This window comes from Oncorhynchus mykiss, chromosome 3 (assembly GCF_013265735.2).
Source record: "Oncorhynchus mykiss isolate Arlee chromosome 3, USDA_OmykA_1.1, whole genome shotgun sequence".
NCBI classification, from domain to species: Eukaryota; Metazoa; Chordata; class Actinopteri; order Salmoniformes; family Salmonidae; genus Oncorhynchus; species Oncorhynchus mykiss.
Window position 1 is genome coordinate 14128330 of NC_048567.1, and position 19334 is coordinate 14147663.

A 19334-nucleotide genomic window follows, 5' to 3' on the forward strand; every position below is an offset into this window, starting at 1 on the left:
AAGGTGGAGCCGACACACAGATAAAGGGTCAAGAAAAACCAGGAAGAGAGAGAGAGAGTGCTGGAAGGATCTATGAACAATAGAGAAAGAGACAATAGAGATTGGCTGGATTTACCGTGTATGAGCTGGATTGTTTTGGACTTACCTGTTGGCGTTTGGACCTGGACCTACCGAGAACCCGATTTGTGTACCGAACCCTGCTATCCTTGACCTCGCCTACGGCCTGGGTGGACCAGGACGGAGAAACAAACACACAGGTACTGTCCTGTTCGAAAGAACTCTCATTCTTGGGTGATTTGGTGGCAGTTTACCACTTAATTTGTGACAAACGCTCCTAACCTTGAAGAGGTTTGCCACACATTATAACTGGGAAGCACACACTTTTCATTATAATGTTGTAAATTAAAGCATATAGAGGACTGATGCATTTCTGGTTAGAACCTAACAAATGAGTCTAACTATTACTCATACATCAGTAAGGTAGTTACAGCTCGATATGGTTATATGCAGGAATGACTTGTCTATGTTATCATTAGTGACTCCCAGTGAGGGGGGTGGGGGGAGTTATTTTCCCCAAGAGTGTCATTGGTACAAGTTGAGCTCCAAATTGAGATAAAGAAAGTCCTTGAAACAGGTGAGATAAGAGGAGTGAAACGAAAAAAAGAGAGGGGAGACACACTGATCCTGTCAGCAAAACAGACTTAAACAAGAACATGACACTTCTCACTCTTCTGGCACTGTTTGGAGGGGCAGGTAGGAGAGTAACTTGTTATTTTACTTAAACATTTGCTCAGAATACATAACATAAGAAATTGCTGGTCGATGTTAACACCGGATTCTGATGAAAAACCTAAGACGTCATTTAATCTCAATCAGGCTATTTTTTTTCCCTTGAGAGGGACGACAAGATTGCAGCAGGGTATGAGCACAGGAATAACTCTGTTCCCTACCAGGTGTCTCTGTACACAGGGTACAACTTCTGTGGAGGGATTCTCCTTTCTAGTGAATGGGTGCTATCTGCTGCCCACTGCTACAAATCTTAAGTGCAGACTGCAGAGTTACTATGTGCTAGTGTCACGACAGAGACAAACGCGTCGCGCATGTGTCTCTGGTGCGCAAGGTACTTGGGCGACTGTTGGAGCATGACCTGTACGTCAAGGCCGAGAAATGTGTGTTCTCCAAACAAGCCGTCTCTTTCCTGGGGTATCACATTTCCACATCTGGGGTGGTGATGGAGTGCGACCGCATTGCTGCCATGCATAATTGGCTGACTCTGACCACGGCAAAGGAGGTGCAGCGGTTTTTAGGGTGTGCCAATTACTATCGGAGGTTTATCCGGGGTTTTGGGCAGGTAGCTGCTCCCATTAACTCACTGCTGAAGGGGGGGCCGGTGCGTTTGCAGTGGTCGGCGGAGGCGGACAGAGCTTTCAGTCATCTGAAGGCGTTGTTTACCGACGCTCCCGTATTGGAGCATCCGGACCCCTCTTTCCCATTCATAGTGGAGGTGGACTCGTCCGAGACTGGTGTTGGAGCCGTGCTATCACAGGGCTCGGGCACGCCCCCGAAGCTTCGCCCCTGTGCTTTCTTTTCGAGGAAGCTCAGTCCGGCGGAGCGAAACTATGATGTGGGGGATCGGGAGTTGCTGGCTGTGGTAAAAGCTCTGAAGGTATGGAGACATTGGCTTGAGTGGGCGAAACACTCTTTTCTCATCTGGACTGACCACCATAATCTGGAGTACATCTGGGCGGCGATGAGACTGAATCCTCGTCAGGCAAGGTGGGTGATGTTTTTTACCAGATTTCGCTTCACTATCTCTAATAGACCAGGTTCCCGTAACGCGAAGGCCGAAGCACTGTCCCGTCTCTATGATACCGAGAAGCGACCCATCGATCCCACCCCCATACTTCCGGCCTCTTGTCTGGTGGCACCTGTGTTGTGGGAGGTGGACACGGACATCGAGCAGGCGTCTCGGTTAGAACCTCCTCCACCTCAGTGTCCAGAGAGTCGGAGGTATGTCCCGCTTGGTGTTCGTGATAGATTGATCAGGTGGGCCTACGCTCTACCCTCTTCTGGTCATAAGGGGATTGAGAGGACAGCGCGGGCTCTTAGGGGGAAGTACTGGTGGCCCACCTTGGCTAAGGATGAGAGGGTTTATGTTTCCTCCTGTTCGGTGTGCACTCAGTGTAAGGCTCCTAGACACCTGCCTAGAGGGAAGTTACAGCCCCTCCCCGTTCCACAGCGGCCTTGGTCACACCTGTCTGTAGACTTTCTTACCTATCTTCGTCACAGGGGAACACTACGATCCTGGTCGTTGTCGATCGGTTCTCTAAGTCCTGCCGTCTCCTCCCTTTGCCCGGTCTCCCTACGGCCCTACAGACTGTGAAGGCCCTGTTCACACACGTCTTCTGGCACTACGGGGTGCCTGAGGATATCGTGTCTGATCGGAGTCCCCAGTTTACTTCCCAGGGTTTGGAAGGCGTTCATGGAGCATCTGGAGTCTCGATCAGCCTGACCTCTGGTTTTCACCCCAAGAGTAATGGGCAGGTGGACAGAGTGAACCAGGATGTGGGTAGGTTTCTGTGGTCGTATTGCCAGAACCGGCCTGGAGAGTGGGCGAGGTTCTTCCCATGGGCCGAGATGGCCCAGAATTCACTTTGTCACTCCTCCACGGACTTGTTGCCGTTTCAGTGCATGTTGGGCTATCAGCCGGTCCTGGTCCCATGGCATCAGAGTCAGACCGAGGCTCCTGCGGTGGAGGATTCGGCGCAGCGCTCAAAGGAGACCTGGAGAGCCGTCCAGGAATCCCTTAAACGGGCAAAAGAAGGTGAGCGCTGACCGCCACCGTAGTGGGGCCCAGTGTTCGCAGGGTGGGACAGGGCCTGGCTCTCGACCCGAAACCTGCCTCTCCGCTTGCCCTGTCGGAAGCTGGGTCTGCGGTTTGTGGGGCCATTTAAAGACCTGAGGAGAATAAACGAGGTGTGTTATAGGTTATAGCTCCCCTCTTACTATCGTATTAACCCCTCGTTTCATGTGTCTCTCCTCAGGCCGGTGGTAGCTGGTCCACTACAGGATGTTGAGGTGCGTGAGGTACCTCCCCTGGACATCGAGGGGGGTCCGGCGTACACTGTACGGTCCGTTCTGGACTCTAGACGTCGGGTGGGGGGCCTGCAGTACCTTGTGGATTGGGAGGGGTACGGTCTGGAGGAGAGGTGCTGGGTGCCGGTGGAGGACATCTTGGACCCATCTCTGCTGGGTGAGTTCCACCGCCTCCATCCTGATCGCCCTGCGCCTCGCCCTCCGGGTCGTCCTCGAGGCCGGCGTCGGCACGCTGCGGGAGCCGCGCGTCAGGGGTGAGGTACAGTCATGACTTCCACCGAAGGTGGCTCCTCTCCCCGTTCGAGCGGCACTCTGCGGTCTTCGTCGCCGGTCTACTAGCTGCCACCGATCCCTTTTCCTTTTATTTGGGTTATGTCTGTTTTGTGTATCACCTGGTTTCACTTTGGTTAATTAGGGGGGGTATTGAATTCGACATTTCCTTTGGGGTTTTGTGTGGGATTGCTTTCGTTGAACTGTCATTGAGTTTGGGGTTTCGTTTTATTTGCTCATGTTCTACAGGGGGGTTTTCCCTGGACTGTGTTTGAGTGGGGATTTTCATTGCGATTACTGTAGCCCGGAGTCCTGTTGTTTTCTTGAGCCAGTTAAATAAAACACACTTTCCTTGGTACTTGTTTCTCCATCGCCTGACTCTACACCCACATCTCCTTGGGGAGATCTGACAGCTAGAGTATTTAAAAAATAGTTGAAATGTTTTTTTATTTTATTTTATGAACATTCAGTTGGTGTAGGCCTTAAAATCCCCATTTAATCTAGAATTGTATGCTTTGCTCTTTGTAATATCATGTTTAACGGTTGAGTCCATTCAGATTTTAGACCATAACTGTTGTAGAACTGTTTGCATGAAATGGGTAAACCAAGCATACAGCAAATCCAACAAAATCCAACAAAATCCAACAAGTTCCCCAGTGCAGGACCCTCTTTCCCCTCCAACAACCACAGTATAATCTCTATTCGGGCTGTAGGTTGCCATTGGAGGTCCGTCTGGGGAGCATAACATAAAGGAGCCTGAGGACAGAGCAGCACATGTCTGCCCGGTTCAACTCCGGTACCCAGGATAGTGACATCACCTGATAAAGCTAAGCCCGCCTGCCACCCTCAACAGCTATGTGAGCCCTGTGGCCCTCCTCACTAAGTGTGGCACTGCCAGAACCATGTGCCAGGTCTCTGGCTGGGGAGCCTTCGCGCCAGCAACGAAGGCTGTGAGTGGAATGTGTGTTTCAAGTTTCAAGTTTTATTAGTCATATGTACGGGATGCACATGGTATACACCATCCAATGAAATGCTTACTTCAGGTTCCTACTCGACAATGTGTACTGTACAGTACCATGCTGCCTTGGTTATAAACGGTTAACAGCTGAGGATAACAGCTATTTTAGAGTGATTGGTCCTTTTACAGTCTTAAGAAATCTCAAGTTTTCCACTTATGATTTATTTAAATAGAAAGTCGTAATGCCTTGTTACATGTCTGTGTCTTTTCTTTAATGTTCTGTTCCAGTGAGATACCATGATACACTGCAGTGTGTGGAGGTCCCCCTCCGGACTGATAACACCTGCCTGGAAGTCTATTTCTTCCAGATGACTGAGAACATGATCTGTGCTTGCTTCATGGAGGGAGGCAAGGACTCATGCCAGGTAACTGACATAATAGACCTGTACTATACTTCATATTTCACCATCTTGTCTTCACAATTTTTACCATGACGCAATCACACTGATCTCTGGTTATATCTTTTCTTGTCATTCTTCATCTTGCTCTGTCACTGAATCTCTCTATCTTGTTCCTGTCACTCTGGCTTGTTGCGCTCTCTCTTTCTTTGTCACTCTGGCTTGTTGCGCTCTCTCTTTCTTTATCTCTCCCATCACCTTCCCCATCTTATCCCACCTCTGTCTGTCACTTTCTTTGTTTGTTAGTTTGTTTGATTGTTTGTTTCTTTGTTTCTCTCTGTCTGTCTCTGTCTCTCTCTGTCTCTCTCTGTCTCTCTCTCTCTCTCTGTCTCTCTCTCTGTCTCTCTCTGTCTCTCTCTGTCTCTCTCTCTCTCTCTCTCTGTCAATTCAATTCAATTCAATTCAAGGGCTTTATTGGCATGGGAAACATGTGTTAACATTGCCAAAGCAAGTGAGGTAGACAACATACAAAGTGAAAATATAAAGTGAAAAACAACAAAAATTAACAGTAAACATTACACATACAGAGGTTTCAAAACAGTAAAGACATTACAAATGTCATATTATATATATATATATATATACAGTGTTTTAACAATGTACAAATGGTTAAAGGACACAAGAGAAAATAAATAAGCATAAATATGGGTTGTATTTACAATGGTGTGTGTTCTTCACTGGTTGCCCTTTTCTCGTGGCAACAGGTCACAAATCTTGCTGCTGTGATGGCACACTGTGGAATTTCACCCAGTAGATATGGGAGTTTTTCAAATTTGGATTTGTTTTCGAATTCTTTGTGGATCTGTGTAATCTGAGGGAAATATGTCTCTCTAATATGGTCATACATTGGGCAGGAGGTTAGGAAGTGCAGCTCAGTTTCCACCTCATTTTGTGGGCTTTGAGCACATAGCCTGTCTTCTCTTGAGAGCCATGTCTGCCTACGGCGGCCATTCTCAATAGCAAGGCTATGCTCACTGAGTCTGTACATAGTCAAAGCTTTCCTTCATTTTGGGTCAGTCACAGTGGTCAGGTATTCTGCCGCTGTGTACTCTCTGTTTAGGGCCAAATAGCATTCTAGTTTGCTCTGTTTTTTTGTTAATTCTTTCCAATGTGTCAAGTAATTATCTTTTTGTTTTCTCATGATTTGGTTGGGTCTAATTGTGCTGTTGTCCTGGGGCTCTGTAGGGTGTGTTTGTGTTTTTGAACAGAGCCCCAGGACCAGCTTGCTTAGGGGACTCTTCTCCAGGTTCATCTCTCTGTAGGTGATGGCTTTGTTATGGAAGGTTTGTGAATCACTTCCTTTTAGGTGGTTGTAGAATTTAACGGCTCTTTTCTGGATTTTGATAATTAGTGGGTATCGGCCTAATTCTGCTCTGCATGCATTATTTGGTGTTCTACGTTGTACACAGAGGATATTTTTGCAGAATTCTGCGTGCAGAGTCTCAATTTGGTGTTTGTCCCATTTTGTGAAGTCTTGGTTGGTGAGCGGACCCCAGACCTCACAACCATAAAGGGCAATGGGCTCTATGACTGATTCAAGTATTTTTAGCCAAATCCTAATTGGTATGTTGAAATGTGTTTCTTTTGATGGCATAGAATGCCCTTCTTGCCTTGTCTCTCAGATCGTTCACAGCTTTGGAAGTTACCTGTGGCGCTGATGTTTAGGCCAAGGTATGTATAGTTTTTTGTGTGCTCTAGGGCAACAGTGTCTAGATTGAATTTGTATTTGTGGTCCTGGTGACTGGACCTTTTTTGGAACACCATTATTTTGGTCTTACTGAGATTTACTGTCAGGGCCCAGGTCTGACAGAATCTGTGCATAAGATCTAGGTGCTGCTGTAGGCCCTCCTTGGTTGGTGACAGAAGCACCAGATCATCGGCAAACAGCAGACATTTGACTTCGGATTCTAGCAGGGGGAGGCCGGGTGCTGCAGACTTTTCTAGTGCCCGCGCCAATTCGTTGATATATATGTTGAAGAGGGTGGGGCTTAAGCTGCATCCCTGTCTAACCCCACGACCCTGTGTGAAGAAATGTGTGTTTTTTGCCAATTTTAACTGCACACTTGTTGTTTGTGTACATGGATTTTATAATGTCGTATGTTTTACCCCCAACACCACTTTCCATCAGTTTGTATAGCAGACCCTCATGCCAGATTGAGTCGAAGGCTTTTTTGAAATCAACAAAGCATGAGAAGACTTTGCCTTTGTTTTGGTTTGTTTGGTTGTCAATTAGGGTGTGCAGGGTGAATACATGGTCATCTGTCTCTCTCTCTGTCTCTCTCTGTCTCTCTCTGTCTCTCTCTGTCTGTCTCTCTCTCTCTTCACCCCCCCCCCCCCCCCCCTCTCTCAGGGTCACTCTGGTGGCCCTCTGGTGTGTGATGGGGAGCTGCAGGGTGTTGTGTCCTGGGGTCATGGCTGTGCTCTCAGGAAGAAGCCTGGCGTCTACACAGAAGTCTGCAACTACGTGTCATGGATCCAAAACACCATGACATCTGGCTAAGTAGCAAAGGCTGGTCCTGATGTCATGGAATTAACCATTTGAACTGACAATATCAAATAAAGTGTGTCTGTTTATTGAATGGTTTATCGTGTGGTCTTTGTTAGGGTTGACTTCGTATGAGAGGAATTGAGAAAGTCAGATCAGAATTTGAGCTATCGTGAAGGCGCTAGCTAGAGGGTTTAAGGGATAAAAATGGAACACTTGGCTCCCTCTGCTGGCTATACAGTGATCAATCTTAAGCGATCATCAAAAAACATGACCAAATGTCTAGCAAAGAGAAGCAAAGAATACATATTCCATTTAGACTTTGGTCTTAGTCAGTCTTCCAGTGTGGGAATATTCTCACAATACGGTAGACTACCCAGGTTTGTCAAGTCCACCCACCATCCAAAATACCCCAAGTACCACACCCTTCACCATGACATCATAGTGACCATGCCAAGGGTTCTGTTGGCCCTGTGGCCTGAGGCATTCTATTTGGGTCTGACCTGAGGGGTGTGGATTCATTCACAACAGTGCTGGTGGCTATGGGTGTGGGCCTTCAACGGTCTCAACAACACATTTCTATGTCCCTAAAGATGTAGTCAGGGTAAATAAAGTAGAATGGACAGCTAGGCAGTGGTGTAAAGTACTTACAGTTTTTTCCAACTGCTTACACACGTTTTTCAAAACTGTCTCCTTTTTTCAAAACTCTACACACAATTCCCAAAACTGCACACACAAAATGCAAAATGCCTCACATCTCCTTCAAAATGTAACACTGCATTCAAAATGCCATAAACATGTCAGAATGAAGCATTTCCCTCAAATGGCAAACACTGCTTTTATAATAGTACATTTTTGGATATACCATGTAAACACTGTTGTTCTCAATCTAAAGCTCTTTGGTCTTTCATAGGCTTATATCTACATTTCAATACAATGTTCTACAGTGAAAGTAATCTGCTGAGAGGGGTAACAAGTATACTGTAAACACCAATGCAATGTAGAAACAGAAAATATTTATTAGGCCAAACATTACTGTTGTATACAGTAGCATACAACAAAACCATAAACATATGTAAACCAAAAGTATATTCTTTAGAATACAGTAAAGAACACAATTGTGTGTGTGGGGTCCCGGGGGGGCAGTCCAGGAATTGGTAGGGGGGGGGTAGTCACCAGTGCTAAGCTACGCTTCATCTCTTCTCCGGCCTGGGTCTGGCCACAACACTTCGTCCACATCACAAGATAAGTTTTCTCTTGCCAAACATCGAGGGAAGTATCTCCTTGCATGGCGTATCCAACCTTGGACAGAGGCAACCTCTATGTCCCCACATGCGTCCTCCATTGCCTGGAGAAGCGGCATGTGGGCATAGGGTTGGCGTTCATGCACTTTTCAGCGCCAGGCTGAGAAGAATTCCTCTATGGGATTTAGAAAAGCTGAATATGGGGGTAGGTACAAAACTACAAATTGTGGATGGGTGGCAAACCAGTTTTGGACCAGAACAGCCCGTTGAAAACTAACATTGTCCCATAAAACCACAAATCTAGCAGGCTCCTGATCTGGATCAGGGACAAGCATTGTGTAAATTGCATCCAAAAAAGTGAGCATAATGTACGGACCCAGTGTGGCATTGTGATGGAGGACCCCGTTTTGAGTGATGGCAGCACAGAATTATATTACCACCACGCTGTCCAGGGACATTGGTAATTGCCCTCTGTCCTATTACATTTCTTCTGCGGCGCCTGGTTTTGGTGAGGTTGAAGCCAACCTTTTTGTGTGTAAGCAGTTGGAAAAAACTGTAAGTAAATATACTTTAAAGTATTACCTACAGTTTTTTCCAACTGCTTACACACAAAATCTTTTCATGTCACACGATTTTTAAAACCTCTCACTCAAAGTGCAAAACTACACACCAAATATCCAAAACCATAAGCTATTTCTCAGCCTTTGACTCAGTTGTCAATTGCATAAAACACTTTTTTCAAAACACTACACAAAATTCTCTACCCAAAACACAAAAATCTAACAGGAAGTGACTTGCTTTCCTTTTCCAAACACAACCAATCAAAATGCTACACAAAATGCTACACTTTTCTAAATCCCATAGAGGAATTCTTCTCAGCCTGGCGATGGAAAGTGTATGATCGCCAACCCTATGCCCGCATGCCGCTTTTCCAGGCAATGGAGGACGCATGTGGGGACATAGAGGTTGCCTCTGTCCAAGGTTGGATACGCCATGCTAGGAGATACTTCCCTCGATGTTTGGCAAGAGAAAACGTATCTTGTGACGTGGACGAAGTATTGTGCCCCCCCCCCCCCCCCCCCCCCCCACCTACTCCTGGACTTCCCCCCCGGGACCCCACACACTTTACACTTTACTGTATTCTAAAGAATATACTTTTGGTTTACATATGTTTATGGTTTTGTTGTATGCTACTGTATACAACAGTAATGTTTGGCCTAATAAATATTTTCTGTTTCTACATTGCATTGGTGTTTACAGTGTACTTGTTACCCCTCTCACTTTACAATAGTATTTATATTTTTCAACTATTCAACTTTTAGTTATGTTCCACCACATTCCTAAAGAAAATAAGTAACTTTTTACTCCATTACATTTTCCCTGACACCCAAAAGTACTTGTTACATTTTGAATGCGTAGCAGGACAGGAACATGGTCCATTTCAAGCACTTATCAAGAGAACATCCCTGGTCATCCCTACTGCCTCTGGTCTGGTCGACTGGCTAAACACAAATGCTTCGTTTGTAAATGATGAGTGTTGTAGTGTGCTCCTGGCTATCCGTAAATAAAAGAAAGAAAATAAAATCATGATGTCTTGTTTGCTTAATATGAGGAATTTGAAATGATTCATACTTTGACTTCCGATACCTAAGTATATTTTAGCAATTATATTTACTTTTGATACTAAAGTATATTTAAAACCAAATACTTTTAGACTAACTCAAGTAGTATTTTACCGGGTGACGTTCACTTTTACTTAAGTCATTATTTTCTTTTAAGGTACTGTATCTTTACTTTGACTCAAGTATGACAATTAGGTACTTTATACACCACTGCAGCTAGGTCTTTCGAGGTCATCAATATGGTAGTGGTTCCCAAGTTATTTGCTCTCTGAGGCTGTTGGTGTTTTCTTGTGACCCATGCAAAACCACAAATAAAACCAATATTTTGGGAGTCTGCAACCCAAGCGGAGTTAGCGGTGATTGACCATGGGGCACGAGTTCCGACCCACCATTTGGGAAACAAAGCAATGTCAAATACTCCCAGGGTTTTACTGTAGTATATTCAGCCTCTTTACCAAGGAATATGTATGACTGAGGCAGTATTATAGTGTGTCATGTTACACTGTCACTGAACCAAAACAAAGACCCTCAGGTTGATCCATGAGATAAGATATGGTCATATGGTCTTAAACACTGCTTGATGTGCCCATCTCTATGCACCATTCATGTGTGGTGGTGGATATACATTTGTTAGCCTTGTGACTGGAATTGCCTTAACGTGTTCAGTACAAGAGAGAGGATGCAGGGTTATTATTGTGCCACCAGAGGGCATCATTCAACTTCTTGACAGATCATGGTAGTAGTGACTGGTCGGGACAAGGCAGCAATATTCCTCAATGGAAATGTATGATGGAGATGAGGGTAGTCATATTTCCCACACTTTTGGTTGATCTTGTATAAGGGGTTTGTGTCATATGTGAATTGTGCTGTTATGTATTTATTGTCGAATCCAAATGCCACAAGTTGCCTATGGGAAGAATTTAGTAGGATATTATATTTTATTCTACTCTATTCTATCCAACAGTCAAGTGAATAATATCTAAATGCCTGTATTCTAAAATGTGACCAAAATGAGCTGTAGCTATAATTGATCAAGATCAATCTTTTTTTGGCGACAAAAACAAACAGATAGCCTACAACAAATATTTAACATTTACGCACATAACTACTTTTACCGAAGTAAAACTAATCCCTGTTGATTTATATTTGGCGAATTCACTATGGACCTCCTTTCTACTTTGACGCAGCACGTGCTGACTCACAAGCCCAGTATTAAGGGCGTTAATACCTATGATGGTTTGCTTTGGGCCACTGTATGTGCGCTCACATCTGGCAGCATCTGGAGTAAGCGTGCTTCTCAAGTTTATAAAGTAATCCAACTTCACGCAAATTGCAGAGTAGAGTGGGAGTAGGAGACGGAGAGGAAAGGGCATTTCAAGAGTGCAGTATTTTGGCACCAAAGTCAGGTAAAGCTATACATTTTTTTATCCAAATATGTTTTTCGTTTTTTTTACCATTAGAAATACAGTTTCGTTTTGCTGTACATTGTCTACGTCACAAAGAAACAAGGTAACTTCTTTATGATGTCTTTTGAAGATTGATATTTTTTTTCTTCTATCTTGTAATAAGCTATCCTAATTGTTAAAATCAAATACATTTTGTAGACACGGTATTGTTGATGTAATAATACTTGAAATAATGTATAGCCTTTTTACAGCCTTTATTACATGTAGTCCTGTAACGTTCAGTTGTATTTTCAGGAGCCTAATTCAATCAATCAATTCACTTAATTCAAGAAATGAAATATTATCTTTAATTTAGCCTTATGTGTTCCTCTTCCAATGTATTTATCTTAAATGTTCATCTTCCTTGATTGACAGCAGGTATCTAAAGGGGGAAAAATGGAACTGAAACCGTTACTAAGGCAGGTGGGCTCGATAGTCCGTGCCATCCTGACATTCCTCTTTGCCCTGGTGGTGCTGGGGGTGATGGTGTGGGCCTATGTCCAGGGCTTCCAGCTGGCCACCTCCCCATATGGCATCATCTCCTTCGGCTTCTACGGCCTCCTGCTGGGGCTCCATGTCCTGGTCCAGAGCCTGTTTGCCTTCGTGGAGCACCGCCGCATGAGGGCCCGGTGCAAGGCCTGCACCTTCACCAAGACCATTGGCTTCACTATCTCAGCCTACCAGGAGGACCCAGAGTACCTGCGCGAGTGCCTCAACTCCATTCGGGCCCTCAAGTACCCTCCAGAGCTGCTGCGGGTCATCATGGTGGTGGATGGGAACTCAGAGGACGACATCTACATGTTGGAGATGTTTAGGGAGGTGTTTGCAGACCAGGACCCTGGCTGTTACGTGTGGAGGAATAACTACCACACATGGGACCCCACCCAGACCCAGAAGGCAGGCATCCTCGAGATGATAGGCCCCGCTGGGGACGCTAGTTATGGGCTGGGAGAGGACCCCCAGAGGAGGGAGGTGGAGGATCTGATCAACAGCAGGAGGTGTGTGTGCATCATGCAGAAGTGGGGTGGAAAGAGGGAGGTGATGTACACAGCGTTCAAGGCACTGGGACAGTCGGTGGACTACATACAGGTGAGGAGATGATTTACATCTCTTGACATTAGGGAAATACTGTATTTCATTTTTTTTTAAACACCTTGGATCAGAGCACACAGTATCTTCATTCTGTTTCTTGTCCTATAATGTTAATAATTGTTAATAGTTCATGTTAATAATAATGTCTCTCTCTCGCGCTCTCTCGCTCTCTCTCGCTCTCTCTCTCTCTGTTTCTCTCTGTTTTTTCTCTCTCTCTCTCTCTCTCTCTCTCTCTCTCTCTCTCTCTCTCTCTCTCTCTCTGTTTCTCTCTGCTTCTCTCTCTCTCTCCTCCAGGTGTGTGACTCTGACACCAAGCTAGACCCCCTAGCTACGGTGGAGCTGTGTAAGGTTCTGGAGAGCAACCAGAAGTATGGGGCGGTGGGAGGAGACGTGATGATCCTCAACCTCAAGGAGTCCTACATCAGCTTCATGAGCAGCCTGCGCTACTGGATGGCGTTCAACATCGAGAGGTCCTGCCAGTCCTTCTTCAACTGTGTCTCCTGCATCAGCGGCCCCCTGGGTAAGGAAATGACATTTTCCTGTGACCGCGATAAACATGAGTCATAACCTTGCTTCTCTTGTTTATGTTACTGGGAGTCGTGTAATATTATGTTATTTGTATTCAGTAACATAGCTGTGATACAACTTGAATGTAAATGCATGTAAACTGCAGTACTATAACATAGATTTGGTTTCATCCTCAGGTCTGTACAGGAATGACCTCCTCCAGCAGTTCTTAGAGTCCTGGTACAACCAGAAGTTTCTGGGGACTCACTGTACATTTGGCGATGACAGACATCTCACTAACCGCATGCTCAGCATGGGCTATGCCACCAAGTGAGTATACATTTCTTCACAAATACTCCTCATACACAAATAAACTGAATCACAACACTTTACTGGAGATAAGATGATAATAGACTCATTCATCATCATCCATCCTCTGCTCTCAGATACACGGCCCGCTCCAAGTGTTACACGGAGACGCCAGGCCAGTTCCTCCGGTGGCTCAACCAGCAGACGCGCTGGACCAAGTCTTACTTCCGCGAGTGGCTCTACAATGCCATGTGGTGGCACAAGCACCACCTGTGGATGACCTACGAGTCCATCGTCTCTGGTGTCTTCCCCTTCTTCGTCACGGCCACCATCATCCAGCTGTTCTGGACAGGCACCCTGTGGGACATCCTCTGGGTCCTCTGCTGCATCCAGCTCATCGGCCTGATCAAAGCAGCCTATGCCTGCATCCTGCGCCGTGACCTGGTCATGGTGTTCATGTCTCTCTACTCTGCCCTCTACATGACCAGCCTGCTGCCCGCCAAGTACTTTGCCATCATCACCATGAACAAGAGCAGCTGGGGCACGTCAGGCCGCCGCAAGATGGTTGGGAACTACATCCCCCTGCTGCCTCTGTCGGTGTGGGCGGCCATCTTGCTGGGCGGGTCCTGCTACACCATCTACAAGGAGAGCCAGAAGGGCTGGTTCACGCCGGCTAAGGTCCTAGAGACCAGGTTTCTGATCTACGGCTGTGTGGCGTACGTCTGCTACTGGTTCCTCATGATCTTCCTCTACTGGGTGTGGTTCCGCAGGCTGTGTAGGAAACGCTCCCAAAGTTATGACGTAAGCGTATAGGGATAGTTTTCTATACAAGGGGAAAAAACTGGATATTTAGTATTTATTTAGTATTTTGTACATCAAAGATTTTTCATTTATTTATTTCATCTTGCAGTACAGTAGCTGTTTGTGAACATATACACTTTATGCAGCTGCTAAATCAACTGAACCAGAGAATATGTAAATGTATATAATGTACCGTACAGTATATGAGAACAATTACCTAGACTCTGGGAAGCTTTATCCAGAATAGTGTCAAAGATGAGAATATATTGTTGATAACTACAGTTTGCCGTGCTACTGAAGATGGAGAAAGGAGTTGTTAGTTGTTAAGAGAGTGAATATTTGACATTCAGTTGTCTTTACACATACTTTATAACAGAAACTGTATATGGAAGCAATATAGTATACCTCTCAGGAGTCCTCTCAGCAGTTGATGATAAGACTAATAATCTGTTCTAGATGGCCCTTGATTTGCTGTTGCTTATTTCTACTGACTTCCTAACGAACGAAGTGTTACATTTATTTAATATAAGGATTTGTAATCTCTCTTGAGCACAACAACTGTTATTAGATCACGCTGTAAATGACTTGATATGTGCCTTACACAACAAAAATACTATATCAGACATAGTAGCTTTTCTTTTTTTAAAAATATACTTCTCTCAATAATGCACTGGAAATTGGTCTGGATTTTAATCACAGCTTTTTTAAAAACATTACCTTGGAAGCAAACTAGCAAAATGTCTTGTGGTTGGTTCTAAGTGAAGCTATTTATTTCAGTGTAAATAATAGTGACAGACTGCGCAATAAGACAATCATATATGTGATGTCCACTCCCAGGGATGCGTTGTGAAGCCCTGTGAGATAGACGGACAATGGTTCTGCTGTCATGTTGAGTATAGACATGAGAGATGCACCTGGCTCGGTTTGAACTGAACTGACTGAGCACATCGGTATAGATTGTTTATGCACATTTTTCATTGTATGTGATGATTTCCTTTATCATGTTATTTTGCAAATGCGAATGAATGTATATATGTTTTGGGAATTTGATAAAAATGAGAAAATAAAAAGGAAGTATTGTGTGAGGAAAATGAAGTATAGTAGCCTACTGTTGATTTGTTGAGGAGGGATTGTTTTGGTTACCACACCCATCTCTCAATGATCCTATCAATCTAGGATGTTGAAATCAGTGTCTTGGTGGTTGCTTCATCTGACTCCACTATCAATGCTAACTATACCCCTGATTTCCCTGACAGTTGATAGGTAAGAGTAATTCCAAAAATTTCGATAACCCATAATCTACCATTTATTCCTTTACTGTAGCCCCTAATACTGGCCCCTAGTTTACAATGGAATGTCTGCATGATGTACTATCCACTAATGGTTCTGTTGACTGTAGGAAAGACGTGACATTTCCATTGTGCAACACATGATAATCTGAGAAATTAGAGGTTCTGTTAGAGACATCTATCATCAGAAGGGTCATCGTTGCTCATCAAGAGGTATAATTACTGATGTAGAGTCAACATTTCTGACCTCTCAGGGCAGTTAGAGGGCCAGTTGCTTTGCATTGGTTTCATTTGACTGGTAGAGGGAGGAGAGTCTTTGTTGCTGTTTTTGTTCCATACAAACACTTTTATGACAGGTCTGGGTGGGTGGAAGTTCTAAAAGAGGCTGAAAACAGTTCATTACTGTATATACTAATTGTGTAAGTGACACCCATTTGTTTTTAAACACTGCTATGTAACACTAACAGTGTTAAAGAGCCTGTCTTGCAGAGAAAATATTAGCTGTGTGAAGCATCATGCTGGGGGCAGCAGGTAGCCTAGCGGTTAAGAGTGTTGGGCCAGTAACCGAAAGGTCACAGGTTCAAATCGCTTAACCGGCAAGGTTGAAACACATGCCGATCTGCCCATGAGCAAGGCAGTTAACCCCCAACAACTGGTGACATGGACGTCAATTATAGGCAGTCCCCCGCACCTCTCTGATTTAGAGGGTTTGGGTTAAATGTGGAAGACAAATTTCAGTTGAATCCTTTCAGTTGTTCAACTGACAAGGTATCCCCTTCCCAATTATAATAAGCTGAACGAACTTGTCAGAGCTAACTTTAAAGATCACAAGCAATTCTATAAGCGAATACCTTGTGATGTTATCAAAATGTTAATAAACAGATATATATTGCTCTGACAATGATGATTGGTCTTTCATTTATAGATGTGCAACGGACCGAAATGAGCACCACAACAGTATTATCAACTGGTTAAATGAACATTACAACTGTCACACCCTGACCATAGTTTACTTTGTATATTTCTATGTTGTGGTTGGTCAGGGTGTGATCTGAGTGGGCATTCTATGTTTCATGTCTAGTTTGTCTAGTTCTATGTTCGGCCTGATATGGTTCTCAATCAGAGGCAGGTGTTCGTCATTGTCTCTGATTGGGAACCATATTTAGGTAGCCTGGGTTTCACTGTGTGTTTGTGGGTGATTGTTCCTGTCTTTGTGTTTGCACCAGATAGGGCTGTTTTGAGTTCTCACGTTTCTTGTTTTCGTTAGTTTGTTCATGTATCGTGTCTTCATTAAAATACAATGAACAACCACCACGCTGCTTTTTGGTCCGCTTCTACTTCACAACAAGAGAACCGTTACAGAATCACCCACCACAACAGGACCAAGCGGTGTGGTAATGGGCAAAGGAAAAAGCAGCAGCAGGAGCAGCGCGAGGAGGTATGGACATGGGAGGACGAATTAGACGGTAAAGGACCTTGGGCTCAGCCAGGAGAGTATCGCCGCCCCAAGGAAGAACGGGAGGCGGCGAAAGCGGAGAGGCGCTGGTATGAGGAGGCAGCGCGGCGTCGTGGATGGAAGCCCGGGAGTCAGCCCCAAAAATTTCTTGGGGGGGGGCTAACAGGGAGTATGGCTACGCCAGGTAGGAGACCTGAGCCAACTTCCTGTGGTTACCGGTGGGCTAGAGAGACCGGGCAGGCACCGTGTTATGCTGTGGAGCGCACGGTGTCCCCAGTGCGGGTGCACAGCCCGGTGCGGTACATTCCAGCTCCACGTATCGGCCGGGCTAGAGTGGGCATCGAGCCAAGTGCCATGAAGCCGGCTCTACGCATCTGGTCTCCAGTGCGTCTCCTTGGGCCGGCTTACGTGGCACCAGCCTTGCGCACGGTGTCCCCGGTTCGCCTGCATAGCCCAGTGCGGGCTATTCCACCTCGCCGCACTGGCAGGGCGACCGGGACCATTCAACCGGGTAAGGTTGGGCAGGCTCGGTGCTCAAGAGCTCCAGTGCGCCTGCACGGCCCGGTCTATCCGTCACCACCTCCACACCCCAGCCCTCCGGTGGCAGCTCCCCGTACCAGGCTGTCTCTCCGGCCCATCCGTCCAGAGCCTTCCTCCTCTCCAGCGCTGCCGGAGCCTCCCGTCTGTCCGGCGCCTCTGCCGGAGCCTCCCGCCTGTCCGGCGCCTCTGCCGGAGCCTCCCGCCTGTCCGGCGCCTCTGCCGGAGCCTCCCGCCTGTCCGGCGCCTCTGCCGGAGCCTCCCGCCTGTCCGGCGCCTCTGCCGGAGCCTCCCGCCTGTCCGGCGCCTCTGCCGGAGCCTCCCGCCTGTCCGGCGCCTCTGCCGGAGCCTCCCGTCTGCCCGGCGCCTCTGCCGGAGCTTCCCGTCTGCCCGGCGCCTCTGCCGGAGCTTCCCGTCTGCCCGGCGCCATCGGAGCTTCCCGTCTGCCCAACGCCGCCAGCGCCGCCCGTCTGCCCAGCGCCGCCCGTCTGCCCAGTGCCGCCAGTCAGCCAGGGGCCGCTAGAGCCCCTCCGCCCGGAGCAGCTGTCCCTCTGTCCCGAGCAGCTGTCCCTCTGTCCCGAGCAGCTGTCCCTCTGTCCCGAGCAGCTGTCCCTCTGTCCCGAGCAGCTGTCCCTCTGTCCCGAGCAGCTGTCCCTCTGTCCCGAGCTGTCTCTTAGGAGGGTCACCTATCTAGGGACGCTAAGGAGGTGGACAAAGACTATTATGGAGTGGGGTCCACGTCCAGCGCCAGAGCCGCCTCCGCGGACAGATGCCCACCCAGACCCTCCCCTATAGGTTCAGGTTTTGCGGCCGGAGTCCGCACCTTGGGGGGGGGGTACTGTCACACCCTGACCATAGTTTACTTTGTATATTTCTATGTTGTGGTTGGTCAGGGTGTGATCTGAGTGGGCATTCTATGTTTCATGTCTAGTTTGTCTAGTTCTATGTTCGGCCTGATATGGTTCTCAATCAGAGGCAGGTGTTCGTCATTGTCTCTGATTGGGAACCATATTTAGGTAGCCTGGGTTTCACTGTGTGTTTGTGGGTGATTGTTCCTGTCTTTGTGTTTGCACCAGATAGGGCTGTTTTGAGTTCTCACGTTTCTTGTTTTCGTTAGTTTGTTCATGTATCGTGTCTTCATTAAAATACAATGAACAACCACCACGCTGCTTTTTGGTCCGCTTCTACTTCACAACAAGAGAACCGTTACAACAACAGCATTATCAACTGGTTAAATGAACACTACAACAGCATTATCAACTGGTTAAATGAACATTACAACAGCATTATCAACTGGTCAAATGAACACTACAACAGCATTATCAACCGGTTAAATGAAAACTACAACAGCCTTATCAACCGGTTAAATGAACACGACAACAGCATTATCAACGGGTTAAATGAACATTACAACAGCATTATCAACTGGTTAAATGAACACTACAACAGCATTATCAACTGGTCAAATGAACACTAAAACAGCATTATCAACTGGTTAAATGAACACTACAACAGCATTATCTACTGGTCAAATGAACACTACAACAGCATTATCAACTGGTTAAATGAACACTAAAACAGCATTATCAACTGGTTAAATGAACACTACAACAGCATTATCTACTGGTCAAATGAACACTACAACAGCATTATCAACTGGTTAAATGAACACTGCAATAGTATTATCAACTGGTTAAATGAACACTACAACAGCATTATCAACTGGTTAAATGAAAACGACAACAGCATTATCACCTGGTTAAAT

General features: G+C 46.0%; 1 protein-coding gene across 1 annotated transcript; it reads left to right on the forward strand.

The window, feature by feature from the left end:
• The first annotated feature begins 11956 nt into the window (after nucleotides 1–11956).
• Nucleotides 11957–15609, forward strand: LOC110510523 (hyaluronan synthase 1). The gene is made up of 4 exons (XM_021591887.2): nucleotides 11957–12667; nucleotides 12965–13190; nucleotides 13375–13507; nucleotides 13624–15609. Exons 1-4 carry the CDS (start codon nucleotides 11975–11977, stop codon nucleotides 14297–14299), a joined length of 1728 nt encoding a protein of 575 aa, XP_021447562.1. The 5' UTR covers nucleotides 11957–11974; the 3' UTR covers nucleotides 14300–15609.
• Nucleotides 15610–19334: the final 3725 nt, after the last annotated feature.

What these genes read in the sequence shown, in the direction of transcription:
- LOC110510523 (XM_021591887.2), top strand. Translation starts at nt 11,975, where the DNA reads ATGGAACTGAAACCGTTACTAAGGCAGGTGGGCTCGATAGTCCGTGCC. An exon ending in AGTCGGTGGACTACATACAG is followed by an intron (nt 12,668 to 12,964) that starts GTGAGGAGATGA and finishes TCTCTCCTCCAG; the next exon opens with GTGTGTGACTCTGACACCAA. An exon ending in CTGCATCAGCGGCCCCCTGG is followed by an intron (nt 13,191 to 13,374) that starts GTAAGGAAATGA and finishes TTTCATCCTCAG; the next exon opens with GTCTGTACAGGAATGACCTC.